The 24,943-nt window shown below is 40.3% G+C and overlaps 1 protein-coding gene across 3 annotated transcripts in view; it reads right to left on the bottom strand.

The window, feature by feature from the left end:
• Positions 1-24,678, bottom strand: part of HMGN3 (high mobility group nucleosomal binding domain 3) — a 44,974-nt gene extending 20,296 nt beyond the window's left edge. For all 3 annotated transcript variants that reach the window (XM_063312791.1, XM_063312798.1, XM_063312805.1), the window contains exon 1: positions 24,350-24,678. In XM_063312791.1, coding sequence (XP_063168861.1) covers positions 24,350-24,364 — 15 coding nt within the window. In that variant the 5' untranslated portion in view covers positions 24,365-24,678. The remainder of the gene's footprint in view (positions 1-24,349) is intronic.
• Between the last annotated feature and the right edge of the window lie 265 nt (positions 24,679-24,943).

The raw sequence follows: 24,943 nt of genomic DNA, 5'->3' as shown, positions 1-24,943 counted from the left end.
TAACAACCAAGTTACCAGTCCCTATTATGGTTGCTAAATAAGGACCACCTGTAAAAGGGGCAGGTGTCAATCGCCTGGTCATACCCACCATTTTGAAGCATTGACTGTTGTTGTGGATATTCCTTGGGGCAGAGTAACATAGGCATCTGGGTTCCCAAACAATGCATTTATCACATAAATATATAACAATATATACAGGATTTTATAATGGAATAGTTATTTAAAAATAAATAAGATGAAAAAAGGAGTTTTTTATAAAAATAATAAAGGTGGGGTAAAAATAAAATAAATAAATGAGTTCTACACTTCATGTCTTAATTGGCCTTTCCAGGTTTCTAATAGATGGTGGAGACAAATGGCCTTCCCCACATAATGCCACGTGATATATTGGAACTACAACTCCCAGAATTCTCCAACCAGAGTATGGCTACAACTGCAGCGCTGTAATACACCTCACCTCGTATGAGACTGTGAGGAAGAGGAAGGGAAGAAAAAGCTCTGCTATACAGACGTTATTCCAGCAGCCTCAAACATTCCTGAAAATAAATACAGCATGTGCAGTCCTGTAGTTCACAGAGCAACTAAATTTGTTATTAAATGGAAGGCAGAGGAAGTGGGGTATTTAGCTATCTGTCTAGTATCCTATTGATAGATAGACAGAGATAGAGATAGAGATAGAAATAGAGAGATAGGAAAATAAAATCCCACACTGGCTGCTTGAAATCCCAAATCAGCGAATGGTCTGTAAATTGGACTTTCCCCCAAAACTTAAAGCAACCCACATTTTTTCCCCACAACAACCCAGTGAAAGATTTCTCAGACCTAATTTGTTACAGGTTGCTAATAATGAGTCTTCTGGTAGAAGATGGGTTTCAACATGAAATGCTTTGATCACAATCCAATCTGACACTGCACTGGCTCAGTTGGACCAAATGTGAAGAGTTCATCTATGCAGATCCTATCTGACACCCAAGACTATTCTTACCATTTTACACCTTTATTCCATGTAAATGTGCTAAAGAACAGAGGTTCCAGCCTTGTGCCTAACTGGATGAATCATTTAGCTACAGGCAAGAATGTACTCTTCAAGAAAAACACTTCCTCTTATAAAAAATGTTCTGTGTATAATTATGCGTGTTTATATGCCTCTCTCTCTCTGTATGTGTCTGTGTTATGATTAATATGGCTAACAGAAATTATCCAAATTTCTATTTTTTAAATTATCCAGTTTTAAACAATTTGTTTCAACTTTATTAAACTCATTAATCGTAACAGGAATAATGGAAGAAACAAAATGTTTTAAATTAAAATACATCAGCATATTACTGAAGCCTAAAACTTTAACGTCAAATGACTTCGTAAAATACCTGCTGAATCAATTAAGAATCGTATAGTGTACAACGTACTGGGCTGGGTGAGACTGCCACGCCCTCCCAACAGAACAGGATGCATTCTCACCATGGGAAGCATTTCAGATTTGATAAAGAATGTCACGGTGGAGTGAAAGGGGAGGGCATGGTCTTCTCTCTTCCCATGCCCCAAGCTAATATCTGCTGTAAGAGTTTGGCGACTCTCTGGACCATCCGAGGTGGGAGGGGAGACTACAAAACAAGAGGGAAATAACAGGAGTTTGCCCACCTATCCATTCACTTCCTCCTGTTATTTGCAGGCAGGTACATCTGCAGGTCAAAATCTATTCAGGGAATCCTCCAACCAGTGGAAAAGAAGCGGAGGAAGAGAATATCAACCGCATGATAGTCTGTTTAATGCAAGGCTTAACAATAATAACAATTTAAAGCCTTGCATTGTGGCAAATGTTTGGTGCAAATGCCAAAGTTGAAGGCTGGGAACTGAAAGAGGTGAAGGGTGAAATTGGATTCTCCAAGACAATCTTATCTAATTGTAAATTATTCTATTGCTGTAGCTCCTGAATTTAAGTGCAATGTTGCTGTGGGCTGGTGATGAGACAAAATGTATTGATAAGCCCTGCCTTACAGTATTAACTGCTTAAATTACCATTCCTGCTGACTGAAGAGAAAATACTCCCAATTCAGGCCAAGAGCTGAGCAAGAGCTCAGAAATTGTATCTGTGGAAAAATGATTTTAAAAATGTAATTGTCATATATTTGACCACTCTCTCATCTTCTTCAACCAGAAGGTATGAGGGAATACTTTGGACTTGTACATCCTACAGTTCAAAAAAAGACTGTTTATAATTTTACTTTGTTCCTTTCATTCCCTTCATAATTGCAAAATTAAAATGGCTTACAAGGTATCATCTGGCATAATTTTATTTTGTCAACTTGATCTAACATACTGCTTTTTCTATAGCAGACAGAACATCTAAAGGCAGTATCAGTAACTAGGTTCTATGTGAGATTCTGATGAAACAATTTCCAAATTACAATATCTGCTTCAAAAACCTGCTCATAACCAAAGACTGCACTTTATATATATCCTGGGAAAAAGTTTGCAGAGCCGAGAATTATTACACGTACACCCGAAACGTATTTCGTAAAAGAAATTTGTCATGCAGACACATACTGCAGGATTTCAGGCACTGGCACGAACATACGACAAAAGTGATATAGTCCCAATTTTCTCCATTTTGACAAATGCTTGTTAACATGGCATGCTTGGATCACAGATGGGTAGAATTCTGTGTTGTCTGAACACCACAATTCAGTCAGTGGTCTGGGGGTTTTAGCCTGAGCCATCTCTAGGACTGTTTGGGGTAAAACTATCCTTCACTGAAGCATGTCATACAAACTTTACAAGGATTAGGAGTTCTCAACACTTCAGGCCCCAATTATCACAAGAAAAATGAATGAGAAGCATTTCAACCACACCACAGCCCCATGATAGAAGTGTCCAATACACACAGTTCTATGGGAGGCCCCTAAAATTTGTAAGGGATCAGAACCAATCATCACTCCAGTGACAGAACAGAGCACCAATTAACATCTCACTTATCCTTGGACTCAAATGCAATACCCTATCTTTCCACATTTTCCTTTCTATAATGATGAACTGGCTTTTTGTTTGCCTATGTAAGTGAGCATTACTTGCTTACATGCTTTGCACTCCTGCCCTAGGAAACTTCAGCTGATAATGAGACTCTGACACTACCACAAAGCACCCATCTCATGAAGTGGCTGATGGAAGGGTCTTTCGTCGGGTGATCAGAGGTGGCTGATTACTCATAAACAGTTGCTCTTCAGTATTACCTCAGGTTAAAGGCAAGTGGGATACTTGAAGGCAAGGTGACAGTCCCTGTATAACTTCAAAATAGATGACGACTTCGTCTCATACGACATAATTACTTGTGGTATATTTCATAACATCTATGAAAGCCATAGGGATGTGTTGCAGGTCAACTACTTGATTAATGGCCTTTAGGAGTGCTGTTGTATGCTTGGCAAAGATTACTGCAGAGTGTTGCGGTGTGCATTAATCTTGGTTCCTTTTATTCCCCACCCCTGTTTGCACTATGTCCCCATGGAGCATTCTTGCTATTGCCTCTCTTTCTTGTTAAACAATTTTTTTTTTGTTAAGATTGCAAAGATAATTTCTAATAACCCGTTTCAGGAATATTGGCTGGACAGTTTGTGTAGCGGAGGAATGGGTGGAAGGTGTATTGTTACTCCTTCTGGCAGTTTGTCTTCTGCCCTTTATGGCTACAAGGGAGGGTTAGAGAGGTGGGGGATAATGCTGGGGAAGAACTGGGAAGTCACAGTTGGGGAAGGTTACTGAAACGGAAGGCAATACTAAAGCAGGCAAACTGCATGAGTGAGGATTGTAAGGTTCTGCTTGGATCAGTACTTAGAAGGTCACTTCTTCCATGACTTCCTATCCCCCCCCCCACTTCTCTTCTACGCCTATTGCAGTCTGCTTGACCAATTGGGAAGGGGCTGGTGATACCACAAAGACTTGCTAATACTCTCCTGACACAAGGGCTCACTGTGGGATTTTACATTCCTGCAATGGCAATGATAATTCATAGTGGACAGAAGGCTGGAGCCAATTGTTTGGGGTGACTGGCAGAGAACACATCACTAAATTATCCACCCTTGTTTGGGCAACCAAATTATTGACTTAAGTTGCAAGTAATGGTTCATATTTCAAGATCTCCATTGTGATTGGAGAAAGTATCTACACTCTCCATCATGTCCCACATCATTCCAAGGGAGCCCTAACCATCAGATTGATGGGTGGTGCAGAGAAGCTGCAAAGAGAAGGCTTGGAATACACCATTTTATAAGCAGAATCCCACTTGAGGTTCCCAAGATAAAAGCCAATGGCTACATTCACATATAATGCTAAGCCAAAATGTTTTAAACTATGATTTTTTAAATGACACAAAATTCATCTTGCAGACAAGCAAATAATCATGATTTATTGGGCACTCTCAAATAATACAAGTTAAATGAGAAAGTTTCCAGAACAATATATAACCACATTTTAATCACTATACTTGGGAAACAGCTATATATCAAATGTTCATGTTTGTGTTGTTTATTCGTTTAGTCGCTTCTGACTCTTCGTGACTTCATGGACCAGCCCACGCCAGAGCTTCCTGTCAGTCGTCAACACCCCCAGCTCCCCCAGGGACGAGTCCATCACCTCTAGAATATCATCCATCCATCTTGCCCTTGGTCGGCCCCTCTTCCTTTTGCCCTCCACTCTCCCTAGCATCAGCACCTTCTCCAGGGTGTCCTGTCTTCTCATTATGTGGCCAAAGTATTTCAGTTTTGCCTTTAATATCATTCCCTCAAGTGAGCAGTCTGGCTTTATTTCCTGGAGCATGGACTGGTTTGATCTTCTTGCAGTCCAAGGCACTCTCGGAATTTTCCTCCAACACCACAGTTCCAAAGCATCGATCTTCCTTCTCTCAGCCTTCCTTATGGTCCAGCTCTCGCAGCCATATGTTACGACGGGGAACACCATTGCTTTAACTATGCGGACCTTTGTTGTCAGTGTGATGTTCATTTTTAGGTGTCTTAAAATTACATGTTACTATATCAATACATTTAATGTTTTAAAGCAGGCCTGCAAAACATACAGCCTGCTAATGTTTTAAAAGTAATACATTCATCACACCGAAAGATGCGCTGCCAAGCGCCTCCAAGCCTCGCCACCATTGCCAGCTCCAGCACTGCGACTGCTCCACTAGCCACAGAACAGCTTTTGAAATTGTTTGAATATGCTTATACTGAAACCACATTACTTTGGTTTCATTCAATATTTTCCATTCCAATGTTTTTGGCTACTGGAAAAATGTGAAATAATATGAAAACACGATGTGATTATCTTAGTTTTATTTAAATAATAATAATAATGTATTGATTAGCCATAAGATTTATTTAATACGTCAAATTAAAATGCTAACTCATGTCCCGAACTGATTTAGGACATTCAAAAGTTTTCCAGAAAAGCAATTCTGATTCCAGAAAGCCTACATAACTGGTATAGAGATCAGCTTCAATTAAAGGCAACAATAAATAAGTACTGCTTCCATTCTGGCAAAAACAGCCATTTCTATTCCAGTGCCAGTTTCTACACTATTTTCTTTTGTGGTACAAATCATGAAAAAGCCTGGTTTCAAACAAGAGTTCTTATTTTATGCAATAATAAATCTACATTGTTCTCCATTTTATAACACATGCTATTAACATACTCATAAAGACCTTGCACTTGGCAATCCAGATGTCTGGCACAATACAAGTAGGATTAACAACCGCTGGAAAAGCAAGAAAATAAATTTGAACTCTGAAGAAATGCTTCAGAATTATATAGTTTTTAATTATGTTTTATTCACTAGTTTTAATAAGTTTGAAGGATCTTTTTACAAAAATACTGAGGCCAGATTTGTAGGCATCAGCCTGGGCTTGGCAGATTGAAAATTACACAATTTCAGTAAACAGATTTAGGTATTTTTTAAGACAGACTTAACAGTTGTTAGAATGGCTATCCTAGAACAAAACATTATATATTTCTAAAGCCAGTGGGGGCATCCCCAGTTAACTGTTCTCTTTGCTGCCTTAAAATGCACCTTTTTCCACAAGTAAGAACCTTAAAGACAGGAGCAAATATGTTTTTTGAGGATATACAATTCTATAATAATAGAAAACAAAGTCAACCTAAGCTTTATATTCAGCACATATACTGGTCCTGAATTATATGCAGTCCATGAAAGTCATACAGGACAGTCAATGCTGTGATAGCATTTTAACCCTATGTTGGCTTTCCCCCATCTGGTGCTTCCTTCAGATGTACCAAACTGCAGTTCCAATCATAACCAGCCAATACAGTATTGCTGTAGTTGTATTAATGTGGGATGGTAACAGTTATAATTCAACAGTTCTGAATGGCACTGGATTAAGACATAATGATTAAGAATTCTTAAATATTTCTATATATCTAATAGTGTCTATATATTTAACATATTTTATATAAAGATATTCTTATGTATCAATATATATTATCTGTCTATGAGTCCTGCAGAATTGGGCCATAAGCCCATCTCATCCAACAGACTGTATCAAACAGCAGTCAACTGGGTACATTTGGGAAGTTCACAATTCTGGACAAGGAGATAGCCATCTTCCTCTGTTGCTTCCCAGCAACCAGCACCTAAGGCATTCAGGAGGTAGTAAACAGCCATCAATATTAGTAGCCACTGATAGCCTGATACTCCATGAATCTGTCTTTTAAAATCATCCAAATTGGCTGCCACTACTGGTAACCAGTTTAACTGTGCATGATGTGAGAAAATATTTTCTTCTGTCCATCCTGAATCTCCCCATGGACCCTTCTGTTCCTTACAAGAAGGCATCTTTTATCACTTCCCTAATCTTTAAAAAATTACTTTCTCTATGTACATTATAATGTTGATAATAAAAAAAGAAAAGAAAATTTGACCCAATCACTATGGGATTTTTCCAATCCTATTTCAAAAATCCACAGTAAGTAGTGCAGTGCTTTGGGGCATTCTTCTGTTTTATTTTGCTTTGTTGTTAACAAAGTCAAGTTAAAAGCCGGAAGAACACAAGAGACTAGGACAAGTAGCTCTCCAGAATGCAGTTTTTCATTCTGTGCCCTACAAGTAGCAACTCAAAACCAATGGTCATGGCTTACTTAACTATGCATACTGTGTTATTATTTTTCTACAGCAGTATAAGGTTGTTATTATTAAATATTTAATGAACTATAATGCATGGAAATTCAAGCGCATTTATACTCTAAAAATACATGCTGGATACAGAATCACAGTTTTCTACTTTTAAAGAAGGTAATGTCAACATACAGTGACACTTCCTTGAGATGATAATTAAACAAGCAGTAGCAGTCTGGGTTCATATTAAATATTAAGAAGTTAAAAATAATGCCAAACTGCATATATAGTTAATTTACAGCTAACAGAGAAGAAGTGAAGTAGACTGCTTTGTTTTCTTGGGTTCACAAATAAAGATGGATTGTGTGCTGGAGAAATACAGAAAAGATTAACTCTAGGAAGGAAAGCGATGACAAACTTAGACAAGATCATGAAGGATATGGATATGTCTGTGCAGTGCTTTATATCTGAAAACAGAAAGATGCTTCAGGGCATCCAGGGACAGGAATGTAGCTATTGTTGTCTGCCATTCCTTAACCAAATGTGTCGTATTCCAGGAAAAGGCATGGCTGTATAGCCCTAATCTCTATGCCAACAAACATCTGAATAATTAAAGCAATGGTCTGGGGCTGAAGTTTTGCAAAACTGTGGCCAGCTTTCAAGTTTCAGGATTGCTTCATCAAACAACTTCACCACAACACAATCCCAGGAAAACCCATGAGCACAGTGTTGTAGATGAACTACATTTATGCTACTGCATCCCCAAATTTTTTTGCAGCTCAAACCCAAAGCTATTTCACAAAAAACACATGCACTTATCTGAACAGCAACAGTCATAGCCTACTTAATATCCAGAGTCCACAAGGTCTACCTACTGTCCAAATTCTTTCCAAGCCTGTTCTCGGGATTGAGAACAGCTTTCTACAACCTGACAATCTCAAAAATGGTTGTAATTGCAGCTCCTAATATTTTCATCTAGCACAGCTTGGCTGGAAATCCTGAGAGCTGCAGTTCCAACATACCAGGAATGAACCAGGGTAGAGAAAGCCCATGTAGACGGTGAATCAGATAGGCTGTTGAAATTAGGGCAACCATCTGGTGGTAGCTTTTAATGATATTTAATCATCAGTCAGAGTGATTGTTGCTGTTTATTTTTTATTCTCAGGCTGGGCATTATACAAATTACAATCCCAATAGAACTGGAGGTGAAAACTTAAGGAAATCAATTCTAAGTGATGACCAAAATAAGCAGACTTTATAAAAAATGCATTCATGTTAATGTAGATTGTATCAGAAAAGTAATATATTTCAATTAAGGTTGCAACCATTAAATCAGGATTGCAACCCAATTAAATAGTTAATCGATCACACAAAGGATGAATGATTATTCTATCAAACAAATGTGCATGCAAGTAAAAAATAATTTAATGCCAAGGCCCGTTTCTATGAACTGAAAGCCTCTCCAATGGACAGAGCTTTTTCTGACTTAATGCAAGATACCTATGATGGGGGGAGGGAACTAAATTCAAAACTTTTCTGTCTATGAAAAAATACTGCCTGGTGCTCCACAATGTGAATTATCACAAGAATACGGCCATCTTCTGCATGAACTTTTGTTCCATCTTATATTGTGCTTTTTGTTTTATAATTTGCATATTGCTTCCTTTTAGGGGGAGATGGGCAGTGATAGAAATGTGAATAATAAATAAATAGTGCCACTATCAGAGTTTAATCTGTTCACATTCTTGGATCCACTCAAATATTTCTGAAGCAAGAAGTTCTCTGTGAATTATATGTAATGGTGTTCCTCTATGAAAGAATATAATAAAAGAGTCATAAGACTTTGACCCTTTGTAGGAGCTAATTCTCCTTTTCCCCTGCAAAGCTCCTCAAATCTGTCCCCAACTATTTGGGGATCCTTCAGATTAGTACAGAAGGTAGCCTATGAAACTGCAGAAGAAAAGAAAATTCAGTGAAAATAACACCTCTTCTTTTTCCATTAATGGAAGTTAAAACTAGATCTAAAGTTATTCAAATAAAAGGAAGGACACCTTTGGACATCTTTACATGTGTCATAGCAGGCAACCTCTGAAAAAAAGACATTTCCCTTGTGGACAAAGAAAATGAAAACCCCTCTTTTAAAATACTGCTTGCTGTGGCATCTGAGGAACCATTTTGCCTTTGAGGGGCAAAGAGAAAATCTCTTTGGTGGGCTATTGTCATCCAGCTCCCATAAAGGGCTCTCCTTTCTGCAACGGACACCAGAAGAGTTTCTGAGGGACCATGTTGTGCTAAGAGGTGAAAAGAAGATGGTTAAGCTTGATTTCAAGAACAGAAAGCAGAAGAAGAAAAGCAGAAAAAGAAGAGGAACAGACAGAAAACAGATGCAAGGGAAATGTGGGGGGAGGGGCTTTCTATTTATCTGGGGAACTAAACTAGTATTAATTAAGCAAATCAGCATTGTTTTATTTATTGATTTTTATTGTGTTTCCTGTACATTATTGTTTTCATATACTGTAAGCCACCTAGAGTCACAAGAGTCAGCAGCATGCAAATGTAGGCAATAAACAAACTAATTACAGCACCATCTTCTTGTTTTATACTCCTCCTCGCTTCTCAATGCAGTTCCTTTATTCTCATTTATTTCAGATTGCAAGCCTGAAGAATGAGAACACACTAATGGGGGGGGGGATTTATTGTTTTGGGGATTTACATATTCTGATCAAATAGAACAGTGGAAGGTAAGGTGTAGGCCAGCTAAAGACTGCATACTGTATCAAATTAGGGTTGGCACTACTATCTGATATGCCTTTGCTTCTTCATGCTGTATTAACTTTATATTTGTTCTCAAATCTAGCAAAAATCAACATTTTCATTATAAGCATGGCAGAAGAGAAAATATATAATGCTACAGTCCTCTAGTTTTCCTGGAAATACTTAATTTCCAATACAGAACTGGAGAAATATAGACCAACCATGGAAATGGTTATTGCTTCCATATTGTCCCTATGGGCTTACTGGAAGCATCCAGCTAGAAACAGAACAGTAGAGTTGAAGGATTAATTTAATACAGCAAGGCTGTTTTTCTGTTCTTCATTTGTACCCATTCCAAGCTCAGTTGTTCATTTGGATGTCCCTTGGAAGACTATACAAATCCCTAATTCTTGAACTTTCTTACTATTAAATAGAACATTTGATAGACGTTTTTATAGTCTCATGACATAATTTATAAGGAAAACTGCTACCATAATTTATGAGGGAAAACTGCTACCATTCAGAAGTCATTTATAGCCTCCTTTCTCACTTCATCTGGGAGTGAAAGATTTCTGCCTCTAGACATCCAGGGCCAAAAGACCTCCCTGAGTTTTCCCAACTGTGATCTGAGCAATGTGGTCATCATCCAAACTCTCATGAACTGGTGTCGGATTACTCCAGAAATTGTCCTTTTTCTCCCAACACAATTTGCAATTATTAGCAACTCACAGCACTCTCTTTTCTCCCAGTTTGGCTTTCTTTGGTATTGGGTATGAAATATACACCATGCTTGCTCTGATCCTCTCAAAAATGGCCATCTAGCAACTGCAGTAAGAAATAGAGAATATGTATGTTGTTCATGAGATTTGATAGAAAGCAACTGCTTTAAAATTATGAATCTTTAGGGAATAACTAAAAGTAACTAGTTAAAAGTGAATGGCAATAAGTAGTGGGCACTTGACTAATAAATAGCTTGTCAGATTGTATGCTAAAGGGTAAGTTTGTATCTACAAATACTAGAATAATTTTGCTAGGATTTACAGACATTTATAAGCTATTGGGTCACTTCACACACTCATATAGACAAACACTCTAGCCAAACATAACTGATTCTAATCTTTTTTTTGAGAGACAGACCCTTGGGTATGACTAAACAAGCTCAACCAGTTTTAACCTCTTAACTTTGCAACAGTTTTTTTTTTTAAATCAATCCTTGCTCATTAATATTTCAACATGGGACAGGCAGATATGTAAATCTAAATAAGAGTAATAAATAAGAGTAATAGCAAAAAGCATATACTAACTATATTAAATAAATCAGATCCTTTCAATAAACCAAAATGAATTTTACTTATTTTATTCAGGGAGATTTAAGTCACATGTAGGGAAATCACAAAAACTCTAAAATCCAGCCAAACATTTTGTTTGGAAGTTATTTTGAATGTCATATGCTTCTTCAATAATCATACTAAAAGGCATTAAATGACATACTTTCTGTATTACTCCCAGGGCTGACACCTCTATTACACACCAACCAATATCCAATCATACTAAAGCATTTGCAATTGTTAATGAGAACTTAACAGGCTAAAGTTGCAATATTCTACACAAATTCTTGGGATTACATCTAATGTGAGACTTGCTTCTGCCCAAGAACGTTTAGGGTAGCATTATGAGATGTGTTTATGTTGAAGACTGCAACTGACACCATGACTTCCTATTCACAGAAATCCAAAGTAGAATGCATAATCTTCCTTGCTAACAGTAAAACCATCCGAAGGCAGAGGGGCAATGAGGCCTGCAATGAAGCCTTTCTCTAGTATGCAGGGTATTCCCCTCCTTATAGCACAATTGGTATGTACAAGATGGTTCTGCTCACCCTTTAAACTCAGTACGGTTTAAATTCAAGGCCTGATCTTCAGGTTGAGAACTGTAAAAACAAGAACACTTGCATGTTTTGTGAAACCCTTGCTTTCCTATTTAAATATAAAACATCACATGCCTAAACATTTCACAGTAGTTAGTTTTCCTACAAAAACCTGTGGGTAAAAAAACTCTAAAAAAGAAATGATTAATAGCTAAAAGATTGGGTAGAGCAGAATTTAAAGAATCAGGGAACATCTGAATCCACTTTTATCCAAAGAAAAGCAGAACATTTTTTATTTTGCATTTCATGAATAACGATCTTCATTTGTAACACTGAACCATAATTCAGCATAGGCCGATATTTCCTGTCTCCTTCTTCCTACCTGACCAGGAAGATGAAGTCACCAAAATTCAATTTTACTTTAGCAAATTCCTGATTAGTCTTAACATACTAACTAGGACTTGAGATTAAAAAAAAAACTGAGTTTATTCAGCAAGCAAGTAAAACAGTTCAGGGTTCGTTGGGTTGATTAACAATTGACTAGAGAGTTAGGTTTACACTACTGTATACTGTTTTCAGATAGCAAATACCTACATTAACAGGCGAAGTTAACCATTTCTTTTTCTTTTTCTTTCATGTGCGTAAAGCTATTTGTCACGTGATAGTGAGAGCTCCTCTTTTCTGAATGGCTGATGAAAGAATATTATTCATACAACAGTTGCATCATGATCAATCATAAGGCTGATCTCTTAACTAATGGTTGCTTTGGTTTCAGCATTACATTCTGCAAGGATTCAAAAACATGCAGAAAAGCAAATACCATACTTCTGGACTATAAATACCACATTGAAATTCTAGTTTACCTACTACTCATTCAACATTTTCTTTCTTTTTTTATAAGCTTTATTATATGGCAGTACAACAGCTAAGCATACATGTTGAAGTTTGACTGGAAGGTCCCAGAGCAGTTTATTCCAATTTTGTAATAAACAGCTCCTTCTTTGCACAAATGCTTTGCACTGCCTTTTCCAGCCCACTGGTGATTACTCAAATTTAAATATAAACTCAAATTCCATTAGAGCTGAAAACCTCTGGTTTAGATTGTTATATTTCCCTATATTTATATAGGGAAATATCTTCCTTATATTTCTGCGTGTCTGTTCATTCACAGAGGAACTATTTTTCAGGCATTATAATCATATATAAACTCTAAATTAGGGATGGGGGCAGAAAAAACATACCAACTCAATGCTATCTCAAACTTCACATCACCCTCTACATTTGAACCATGAATATGTGCAGTAGAACCTTCTCTAAACGTTCCCTTGATTTTCTAGGATTTTAAATCCTGCAGAGATTTAGATACAGAAATATACACATAGATAAAAAGGATTCAGGAGAGGACAAGATACTGGCTGACAGATGTCTGAAAAAACAAAGATAAAGATTAAACATTTGACCTTTGTCTTTGGGTCTAGTCAAGTAATGCAGACATGAGATACAGTCCAGCATCTAATAATATTGTTCCTAAAATGCAAAAACTATTTGGAATTCTATCTTGCATATGCAGAGTTAATATGACAGTATGAAGGCTAGGCTAACATATTCTAATCTAATTTGTATGCAGAGAAGGAGGCACTATAAAAAATAAGGCATTTCTCATGTGGAGATGGCATCATACTAGATACCTATGCTATATACTCTGTCTGCACTTCTGAAATGGATCTCCTATATCCTGCCTTCCATGGGTCTGCCAATATTATTTAGCCCCTATGAATCATGGACTTCCTCTTATATCTAGAAAAACAATATAACCTTCATGTATAAAGCTAGAAATGCCACAGGACATAAACTGGGTACATGTTACCCCAGGTCACATTCTAACACCACAGACTTCACTCCAATTCATAATTACATCCCTTTTAACTGACATTGCTCTTCCCCAACATTAAGTTATACATGTATATATCAATGATTCTGGAATGGCTCTTGTCCACTAATAAGTACATGCACACACATTAAAAACCATATAATTTGTGGTGCAGCAGCAATACCTGAAGACAAAATCACAGTGGGAACATGGAACATAACAAGCATGAACAAGGGAAAGGTGAACACAGTGAAAAATGAAATAAATTGACTACATATTGACTTTTTAGGCATCAACATGTTGAAACATTTTTCGACACACTGATTATTGGAAGATCACACTGATTATTGTTTATTTCAGGATATGAAAAACAAAGCAGGAATGGCATTGTTTTCGTAGTCAGGAAAGATATAGCAGTGTTTTGTACAATGCAGTCAGTGACTAAATTAGACTTTGCAGATAACTGTTTAATGTGATGGTTATCAACATTTATGCTCCAACTACTGAAAAAGAGGAAGTTGACAAATTTTATAGTCTAGTTCAATCAGAAAATGACAGAACGTGTAAGCAAGATGTGCAGCTTGTGGATGGAGACTGGAATGCTAAGGCTGGAAATACAGGGAGTCGTCCAGTTACAATGGCAATTGGGACCTGAATATCCGTCCCTAAGCAATGTGGTCATAAAGCACAATGTCACATGACTTCAACACTGCTGAGGCAGTGCGCCTGGCCACACCAGGCCTGCTTCCCAAGGCTGCGCCTGCCCCTTGTCCAAGTTGCCTGTGGCCTTCTCACAAGATTTTGGAAGCCTCAGAAGCAGCAGGAAGGAGATGGCAAAGGTGGGCAGGGGTGGCAGGGCCAGCAAGCACAGGCAGCCAAAAGGGCAGAGATGGGGGTAGGGGGATTTGAAGCTTCGCTGGGCTCATAACTGCGGGCAGGATGCCAAGCACCTGAATTTTGATCCTGTGACCTTGGGGGCACTGCAATGGCCGTAACTTTGGGGACTGGGTGTAACTACCATTCATTCAATGCTGCTGTAACTTTGGTTGCTGAGCAAATGATCATAACTCAAGGACTCCTGTAGTATGGAAGAAAATACAGTTGGACTGTATGACCTAGGAAACAAAAATGAAGCAGGATAACGACTTACCAGTTTCCAAAATACAATGTTTCTTCATTGCTAACACATTCTTTAAACAACCAAAACAATGCCTACATACAGGATCATCACCAGATGGAATCCAGAGAAATCAAATTTATATTATTGGTTCAAAAGGTGGAACAGCACAGTTATAACCACAAAGATGTGGCCAAGGACTGACTGAAAACTATCATGTACAAGTCAAGCAAAGGTGAAAGAATAAAGCCAACTGACACGATATTGAGTACTGTATATATCCACCATTTTCAATAAGATCAGGAATCACCCTGAGGTCCTGAACCTCATTGATAGGGAACCAGAAGAACCACAGAATAAAATAAAAGAAGGTGTTAAGAATGAATGAGGTACTACCAGACCAAGAAACGTAAGAAAGCAAAATAGATGTCAGAACGAAGAGTAAAAATTGCCAAGAGAAGAGAAGCTAAAGCCAAAAAGATTAAGACCTCATGAAGGTACTTAACAAAGTATTTCAGAAAGCTGTTAGAAGAAATAAGAAGCAGTATTGTGACATCTGTAAAGACACTGATGATGGAAACAGAAAAACAAGCAAAGTCTTTCAAAAGTTCTCCAAGCTCAGGAGGAGGTTCCAACCTCGAATTGGTATGCTAAAGAGCATCAACAGACAAATAGGTATTAACTGCGTCAAAGAAGATAGAACAAAGATGTAATGAATATACTGACGTTCTTCAAAGATGTCAGCGCTCAAAATACTTTAGAAAATAGTCTTATTTACAAGAATCTCTTGTACTAGACAATGAAGTTAGATCAGTACTTCAGTCATTGCCAAGTCAGAAGGCTGCAGGAATTTATGGAGTATCTATAGAAACATGGCAAGCAACAGAAGAAGAACCAGTAAAGATTCTAACCCAGCCATGCCAGCAAATCTAGAGAATAACACAGTGGCCAACAGACTGGAAGAAATCAATCTACACACCAATACTAAAGAAGGAGGCTTAACAGAGTGTGGACATTATCATGCTCCTAGCAAAATAACTTAAGATCATCCAGGGCACGTTAGACCCCTACGTGGGAAGGGAGATGCACACTGGATAATTGAGAAAGCCAAAAAATACCACAAAGAATTCAGTATGTCACTGATTATAGAAAGGCCCTCAATTGTGTTGACCATGTCAAGGAATGGTATGTGTTTACAAAAAACAGGAATCTCAGAACAATGTATTGTCCTCAGGCAAAACCCCATACACTGGACACGAAGCCACAGTACAGACAGAACATGACAAAACAGATTGGTTCCAGGTTGGCAAAGAGTGAAACAACACTGTATACTTTCTTGTTTATTCAAGCAGAATATTTCACTCTCTCTCAGCCCAACTCACCTCACAGGGTGGTTGTTGTGGGGAAAATAGGAGGAGGAAGGAGTATTAGGTATATTCACCACCTTGAGTTATTTATAAAAATAATAAAGGTGGGATAGAAATATATATATATATATTGAAGGAGGTTGAGTTATTTATAAAAATAATAAAGGTGGGATATATATATATATATATTGAAGGAGGTTGAATTGGAAAAGGTAAGTGTGATTTTAAAATCAGACCTACTCTATGCTAATGATGCTATTCTGATAACTGAAAATACAAATGAACTGCAAGCTCTGGTAATAAATGTCAAAGAGCACAGTGAAAAAAATGGGACTAATGTTAAATATAAAGAAGACCAAACTAAAGACAACCGGTATAACAACCACTGCAAAACTGACACTGAAGTGGTGGATAGTCTCTGCCTTTTAGGATCAACTATCAACAGTAGAGGAACCAGAAGTCAAGAAGATGCTGCAGCCAAGCACTTGGTAAAGCATAAAGGCCTTGAAAAAGATATGCAGATACTGTGATGTCTATACCGACAAAGATCAGAATCAAGCAGGCAATTTTTTTTCCAGTGAAATTCTATAGAAGCAAAAGTTGGACTTTGAAGAATAGAAAGAATATTGACACTTTTGAAATGTAGTGTTGGACCACACTCTTAAGAATACATGAGTAGCCAAGAAAATAAGCAAACAGATCACAGAACAAATCAACTCAGAGTTCCCACTTGAAGTTCAAATTATCATACTTTGGACAGGTTATGTAACGACCCAGATTCCTTGAGACGTCCATAATGCTAGGAAAGGAAGGAATGCTAAGAAAAGAAAAAGAAGATGGCCAACAGCAAATTCGATGATTCAATTATAGTAGAATGAGTGGATCGCTGGGAGACCTGAATGGCCAGATTAACCTGGAGAAGGACTATCTAAGATTAGATACCAACCTGATGGCACATAATAAATCAACCAACCAACCAACCATCAACCAACTAACCAACCAACCAACTAAAGCCCCCTCCACAGGAAAAGCAAAAAATATTGTTAATTTCTGCAATTTCTAGTCTCCAAGAATCAATCCACAAAGAACACAATGCAGCAATCCAACCTTGAGGTTACCAGAGCTTGTGTCAGGACACAACTCTCTCTGACATAATAGATTTATCAGCCAAAGTTGATTCAGGGCATTTCTTGCCTCAGATATTATATGGTTATCCAGCATCAATGCTAGATCCAGGAGGACCCCCAGACTGCAGACCTGTTCCTTAGGGGTAGTAGAGACTCATGCAGAACATAACTTCTTAATTCTGAAGGCCAGCTTCTAGAATCAGAAACAATTCCCTCTAGTCCAAGTTCAACTTAAGCTTCTCTTTCCACATTCTTTCCCTTACAGTTTGGAAATCTTCAGAACTTCTCAAAACATCCAGGTAAGAAGTGCATCTTAGTATCAATAATATCCTGCTGGCAATTGGCCTCAAGCCAACATCTGATCCTGTCCAGTGGCTTAACTTATACTGACACATGAAATAAGATGGAATTTGCAAAATTTCCAAGGAATTGAGTATACATCTCCCGATAATCTCTCCCAATATCGCCACCATCATAAAGCAGTATCTCTAGTCCCCAGCTTCTTTCAGTACACCAAATTATCTGGTGATTAATGAGATCAAACACAAATGAGAGATCCAGGAGTACCAATAGGGTTGCATTCCCCTTCTCTCTCTGCCAGTATGAAGAGATGGCCAGGGGCATTTGTGTGCCAAGTCTTGGTCTCAACCCAGAATAGAATGAATAAAGTTTTCTTCTAAGAATTCTCGTCCAATAAATCCATCTGCTTCAGCAAAGGATCGTTACTTTGTCGTGGTGCTGGAGCTTGAGGACCTCAATGATGCCATGAGCTAAACCGTGAAGTGTCACCCAAGACGGGAAGGACATGACAGAGAGGTCAGACTAAATGCGATCCCTGGGGAAGGTAATGGCAACCCACCCCAGTATTCTTGCCGTGAAAACTAAATGGATCAGTACAACCAGAAATATGTCGCTATACCATCGGAAGATGAGGCCCCCAGGTCAGAAGATGGTCAAAATGCTACTGGGGAGGAACAGAGGATGAGTTCAACTAGCCCCAGACGTGATGACGCAGCTAGCTCAAAGCCGAAAGGACGGCTAGCGGCCGACAGTGCTGGTGGTGAACGGCGAATCCGATGTCCTAAGGATCAACACACCATTGGAACCTGGAATGTAAGATCTATGAGCCAGGGCAAATTGGATGTGGTTATTGGTGAGATTTCAAGATTAAAGATAGACATTTTGGGCATCAGTGAACTGAAATGGACTGGAATGGGCCACTTCACATCAAATGACCACCAGATCTACTACTGTGGACAAGAGGACCACAGAAGAAATGGAGTAGCCTTCATAATTAATAGTAAAGTGGCTAAAGCAGTGCTCGGATACATTCCAAAAAACGACAGAACGATCTCAATTCAAATTCAGGGCAAGCCATCTAACATCACAGTGATCCAAATATACGCCACAACCACAAATGCTGAAGAAGCTGAAGTAGAGCAGTTCTATGAGGATCTGCAGCACCTACTGGACAACATGCCTAAAAGAGATGTTATTTCCAGCACAGAAGACTGGAATGCTAAGGTGGGCAGTCAAATGACACCTGGAATTACAGGTAAGCATGGCCTGGGAGAACAAAACGAAGCAGGGCATAGGCTGATAGAATTTTGCCAAGACAATTCACTCTGCATAACAAACACTCTCTTCCAACAACCTAAGAGACGGCTTTATACATGGACTTCACCAGATGGACAACACCGAAATCAGATTGACTACATCCTTTGCAGCCAAAGGTGGTGGACATCTGTACAGTCAGTAAAAACAAGACCTGGAGCTGACTGTAGTTCAGATCACGAACTTCTTCTTGCACAATTTAGGATCAGACTAAAGAGATTAGGGAAGACCCACAGATCAGCTAGATATGAGCTCACTAATATTCCTAAGGAATATGCAGTGGAGGTGAAGAATAGATTTAAGGGACTGGACTTAGTAGATAGGGTCCCGGAAGAACTATGGACAGAAGTTCGCAACATTGTTCAGGAGGCGGCAACAAAATACATCCCAAAGAAAGAGAAAACCAAGACGACAAAATGGCTGTCTGCTGAGACACTAGAAGTAGCCCAAGAAAGAAGGAAAGCAAAAGGCAACAGTGATAGGGGGAGATATGCCCAATTAAATGCAAAATTCCAGAGGTTAGCCAGAAGAGATAAGGAATTATTTTTAAACAAGCAATGCGCGGAAGTGGAAGAAGACAATAGAATAGAAAGGACAAGAGACCTCTTCCAAAAAATTAGAAACATCGGAGGTAAATTCCAGGCAAAAATGGGTATGATCAAAAACAAAGATGGCAAGGACCTAACAGAAGAAGAAGAGATCAAGAAAAGGTGGCAAGAATATACAGAAGACCTGTATAGGAAGGATAACAATATCAGGGATAGCTTTGATGGTGTGGTCAGTGAGCTAGAGCCAGACATCCTGAAGAATGAGGTTGAATGGGCCTTAAGTATTGCTAATAACAAGGCAGCAGGAGACGATGGCATCCCAGCTGAACTGTTCAAAATCTTGCAAGATGATGCTGTCAAGGTAATGCATGCTATATGCTGGCAAATTTGGAAAACACAAGAATGGCCATCAGATTGGAAAAAATCAACTTATATCCCCATACCAAAAAAGGGGAACACTAAAGAATGTTCAAACTATCGAACAGTGGCACTCATTTCACATGCCAGTAAGGTAATGCTCAAGATCCTGCAAGGTAGACTTCAGCAATTCATGAAGCAAGAATTGCCAGATGCACAAGCTGGGTTTAGAAAAGGCAGAGGAACTAGGGACCAAATTGCCAATATCCGCTGGATAATGGAAAAAGCCAGGGAGTTTCAGAAAAACATCTATTTCTGTTTTATTGACTATTCTAAAGCCTTTGACTGTGTGGACCATAACAAATTGTGGCAAGTTCTTAGTGGTATGGGGATACCAAGTCATCTTGTCTGCCTCCTGAAGATTCTGTATAACGACCCAGTAGCAACAGTAAGAACAGACCACGGAACAATGGACTGGTTTAAGATTGGGAAAGGAGTATGGCAGGGCTGTATACTCTCACCCTACCTATTCAACTTGTATGCAGAACACATCATGCGACAAGCTGAGCTTGAGGAATCCAAGGCTGGAGTTAAAATCTCTGGAAGAAACATTAACAATCTCAGATATGCAGATGATACCACTTTGATGGCTGAAAGCGAAGAGGAACTGAGGAGCCTTAGGATGAAGGTGAAAGAAGAAAGTGCAAAAACTGGCTTGCAGCTAAACCTCAAAAAAACCAAGATCATGGCAACCAGCTTGATTGATAACTGGCAAATAGAGGGAGAAAATGTAGAAGCAGTGAAAGACTTCGTATTCCTAGGCGCAAAGATTACTGCAGATGCTGACTGCAGTCAGGAAATCAGAAGACACTTAATCCTTGGGAGAAGAGCAATGACCAATCTCGATAAAATAGTTAAGAGCAGAGACATCACACTGACAACAAAGGTCCACATAGTTAAAGCAATGGTGTTCCCCGTAGTAACACATAGGTGTGAGAGCTGGACCATAAGGAAGGCTGAGAGAAGGAAGATCGATGCTTTTGAACTGTGGTGTTGGAGGAAAATTCTGAGAGTGTCTTGGACTGCACGAAGATCAAACCAGTCCATCCTCCAGGAAATAAAGCCAGACTGCTCACTTGAGGGAATATTAAAGGCAAAACTGAACTACTTTGGCCACATCATGAGAAGACAGGACACCCTGGAGAAGATGCTGATGCTAGGGAGAGTGGAAGGCAAAAGGAAGAGGGGCCGACCAAGGGCAAGGTGGACGGATGATATTCTAGAGGTGACGGACTCATCCCTGGGGGAGCTGGGGGTGTTGACAACCGACAGGAAGCTCTGGCGTGGGCTGGTCCATGAAGTCACGAAGAGTCGGAAGCGACTAAACGAATAAACAACAACAAAATCCATCTGTCAATTCTTCATCTACCCACATCCAAAATGTGTAACAGCATATAATAAATGATGACCTGCTCCTAGCTATGATTTCTGAGCCACTATACACATTATGCAGAATGACTGAGGTTCTGGCACAAGAGAACATCAAACAAGGTTATCAGGGATAAAAATAAATCGAAACCAACTAGAATCATAATGCAAAAAAAAAAAAATCCACTGAATTCAATGCAAGTAACTCTCTGGTAAATGTGTATAGTATAAGTTTATGTCTTAATATGAGCCAAATCTTTATAGAGATCTACTCAGAAATAAAACTCCACTTAATTCATGAACCAAATCACATGACTGTAGGCCTTAAAATATTTAAACACTACCTCGAAGTTTCAAACAGTGATATTAAGTACTTCCAAAATTGTAAATCACTTCCAAAATGGGGAAAGTAAAAGCAATGGTAAGTATGAAAGGAACATGCAATAACTGTATAAATTATTTTCAGACAAAATATACAAATTCCTTCTATGGCTATTGTAAGTCTAATAAGCAGCTTATATTTTTAAAAATAGTATTCATTTAGAGGAAACTGAAAATATTAGATTGCTAGTCAAAATGACAAATATTTCATTTTTATACCCAGTATGGCACATGAATATATTTCCATAAGAATCATGCAGAAACGATATACTTTTGCTGTTTCTTTATTAGCATTATCCTGACACCATTTTTGTGTTGTATTAATTACTATAATGTAGAATATGTAAATATAAAATAAAAGGAAAAGCACTATGTAGATAAAATAATCGGAAGTACAGAAGTTAAGGATTTTTAGACAGCTCAGCTTATTAGATGGCCTAAAAATGCCATAAATAAATAGCCACACAAACTTATTTTTATTCTCTTTCCAAAGAGACAAAATAGAGGCAGCTTCCCTCCACTACAGTCAGTTATGGTGCAGTTTTGTTGCTTGCTTTTTAAAAAATCTTCTATAGAGCCATTAGTGAGCCTTACACATCACAGAAGACACCAAGCACAGCTATGCAACCCAGGTTCTTGCAGAAGGTTTGGATGATGACTCCCACAAAGTCTTGTCTTTGGCTGTGTTGGCTGGGACTGATGGGAATTAAAGTTTCAAAGGTCTGGAAGACACTAAATTGTATACCCTGATTACAAGCGAGTAGAATCCTTACCCTTAGTTTATACAGGTAGTCCTCAATTAATGACCATAATAGGGACTGGAAAATTGGTTAAGCGGTGTGGTTGTTAAGTGAGTCACCATGTGACCGGACCTGATTTTATGACCATTTTTACAACAGCAGTCATTAAGTGAATTCAGTTTCCCCAATGGACTTTTGCCAGAAACCTGAAAAAAAGCTCGCAAATCACAATCACATGACCGCGGGATGCTGCAACTGGTCATAAATGTGAGCTGGCTGCCAACTGCCCAAATTGCGATCATGTGACTGCAGGGGTGGTGTGACAGTTTGCAATGGTCACAAGAGTGAGTACAGGTCATAAAGCACTTTTTCCGAGGCTGTTGTAACTTCAGACCATTGTTAAATGAGTGGTTGTTAAGCAAGGGCTACCTATAATCTCAGCTTCAGCACAAGGGATATGGAAGCTGGTCTAAATTTGAACTGAATAAGCCACTGCTTCAGTTAGTTACCCTTGTTCACATTTTTTTTGGATGTATATCCTGCCTTTTCTCCAGGAACTCAACTAGCATACACAGAATTTCCTCTTCCAATTTTTACAACTCTGTGGGGTAGCCTGGATTGAGCAGGAGTGACTGATCCGAAGTAACCCAGTTAGCTTCCATGGCTAGGGGTGGCCTCAAAAGTGGGCAGTCCTAGTTCAGCCCTGAAGCACTAGGACACAGTAGGCTGAATTAGGGACTTGCAAGCTTCACCCCACATTCACAGTCTTTCGACTGCACACAGATTTGGGGAAGCCATTTGATTGTGTAGATTGATTATTTCCAATAATGAACGGGAGGTTAAATTATCTCTGACAACTTCAGCCTTGGGAGCCAGTTAGAATTTACACAGAGATTGCCTCTCAACTCACACCCCGAGAAGAGAGAGAGGGCATTTTATACCAGCAAAGCCAAATGTGGCCGGGAGAGTGGAAACCTCTATCTTCGGAGCTGGGAGGAGAGACAAGTGTGCAGCAGTCGCTGAAAAATCCCAGCAACTGTTCTGCAGAGAAAAAAGCGCGAAGACAACCGTGAGGAGGGGAGGAGGAAGGGCGACATTTAGGCTTCTTCATTAAACTCTCCCTACCTAGCCCGCATCTGGAGTAAAAGCTACAGCCGCTCCCTCCGCAACTCGACGGTGCAACGCTCCTCCCACCTGCCTATCGCGGGCGCCCTCGGGGCTCTTTAGAAACTCTTTCCTGCTGCCTTGGGATCAGATTCCACCGCCCGCCGCCACCGCTCCGACTGCCCAAGGCCCAGCCTAATCAACCGCCACTCCTAAGAGACCCAGGAGTTGGTACATACGGGTCTGTCACGCGGAAGGCAGGGAGAAGGGTAGTTAAATATGGCTCTTCTCTTCCTTTACTTTCCGCCCCCGCGCTCTCTCATGTTACCTTGGAGCCAGCACCATCCCCGAGGCAGCGAGAGAGAGGCGCGCACGAGCCAGAGCCGGAGTCCCCCAGGGGGCGGAGAGCGGACTCTGTGTGCGTACGTTTCGTAAATACGCGCGCAGGCACACAATCACAACACACGCACCTCACCCAGCTTCTTGCTCGGAGTTAGCAAGCCCTAGCTTCTCCCCAGAGGCGGAAGAAGGGCGAGCTGCCGCAGGCCTTCCCGGGGGGGTGGGGGGGTGGAAGCGCGCTTGATGGTCCCGGGAACGAGATGGGCCTGCGGAGACTGACACCAACCCAAGCGCGCAGACGGGTCTCCTCCGCGTGCCCTGAGGACATACCCACCGCCGCAACCATATACGGTACAAATGGAAATGTGGCCACGTTAAGACTACACAAGAACCTGGCGTCCTATTATTGCAACAGGCGGTTATGGGGGGAAAAAGACCGACAGACCTCGCCGCGGCCTCCCAAAGTGAAATATCAAGCCCGCGACTTGTAACAGGGCAGTCAGCCGGTGGCGAAAGGCCGGCGGTGGGGATTACGTTTTTGCTATTTTTGGCCCCTCCCCGAGCGTAGACCTGAATGCGAGCGCGGCCGGGGCGAGCGAGCTGGACGTGGCTCTGGCGTTACCTTTCTCTTCGGCATGGCGTTCCCTCCTGCGGGCGGCTGAAGCCAGGCGAGGAAGAAGCGGCTGGCTGTGCTCCTCGCCGCACCAGCGCAGATCTCTCCTTGCAGCCCCGCGGGAAATGGCCCCCCACCCGCGTTCACCAGAGCTGGCAGCCCGGACGCTGGGTTGACCCCACCCCGGACGACAGCTGAGCAAGGGCGGCCTCCGCCTGCCGACACCGCCGAGCACCCACCGCTTCGATGGAGAGCTGGAGAGGCGGGTGGGTGGGTTCGGAGAGGTGCAGCTCTGGTTTGCGATTGGCTCCCCAATTCGGTACACCGCCACCCCCGGTTTGGGCATAGAACCTAAGGAGGGGAAGTCCTTGCGGTTCAGAGGCAGGACGCGCTGGGGCGAGGCGGGATCCCGTGATTGGCCAGCAGGCAGCTCTCGGATGCTGCCCAAAGGAGAGGGGAGAGGCTGGAAGCGGGAGGAGAGCCGCGGCGCAGATCGCCAGATCGCTCAGGGTATGTCCGCTTCGAGGAGCGGTGAACCGAAGGCTTTGCGTACAGTTGTACTTCCCCAGCCGCAGACTACCCAGGGCCCGCCTAGGGTATGAT

The sequence above is a fragment of the Candoia aspera genome, chromosome 1 (genome assembly GCF_035149785.1).
Source record: "Candoia aspera isolate rCanAsp1 chromosome 1, rCanAsp1.hap2, whole genome shotgun sequence".
Lineage (NCBI taxonomy): Eukaryota > Metazoa > Chordata > Lepidosauria > Squamata > Boidae > Candoia > Candoia aspera.
Note: the sequence above shows the minus strand (reverse complement) of the source record. Positions and strands in the feature narration are given on the sequence as shown.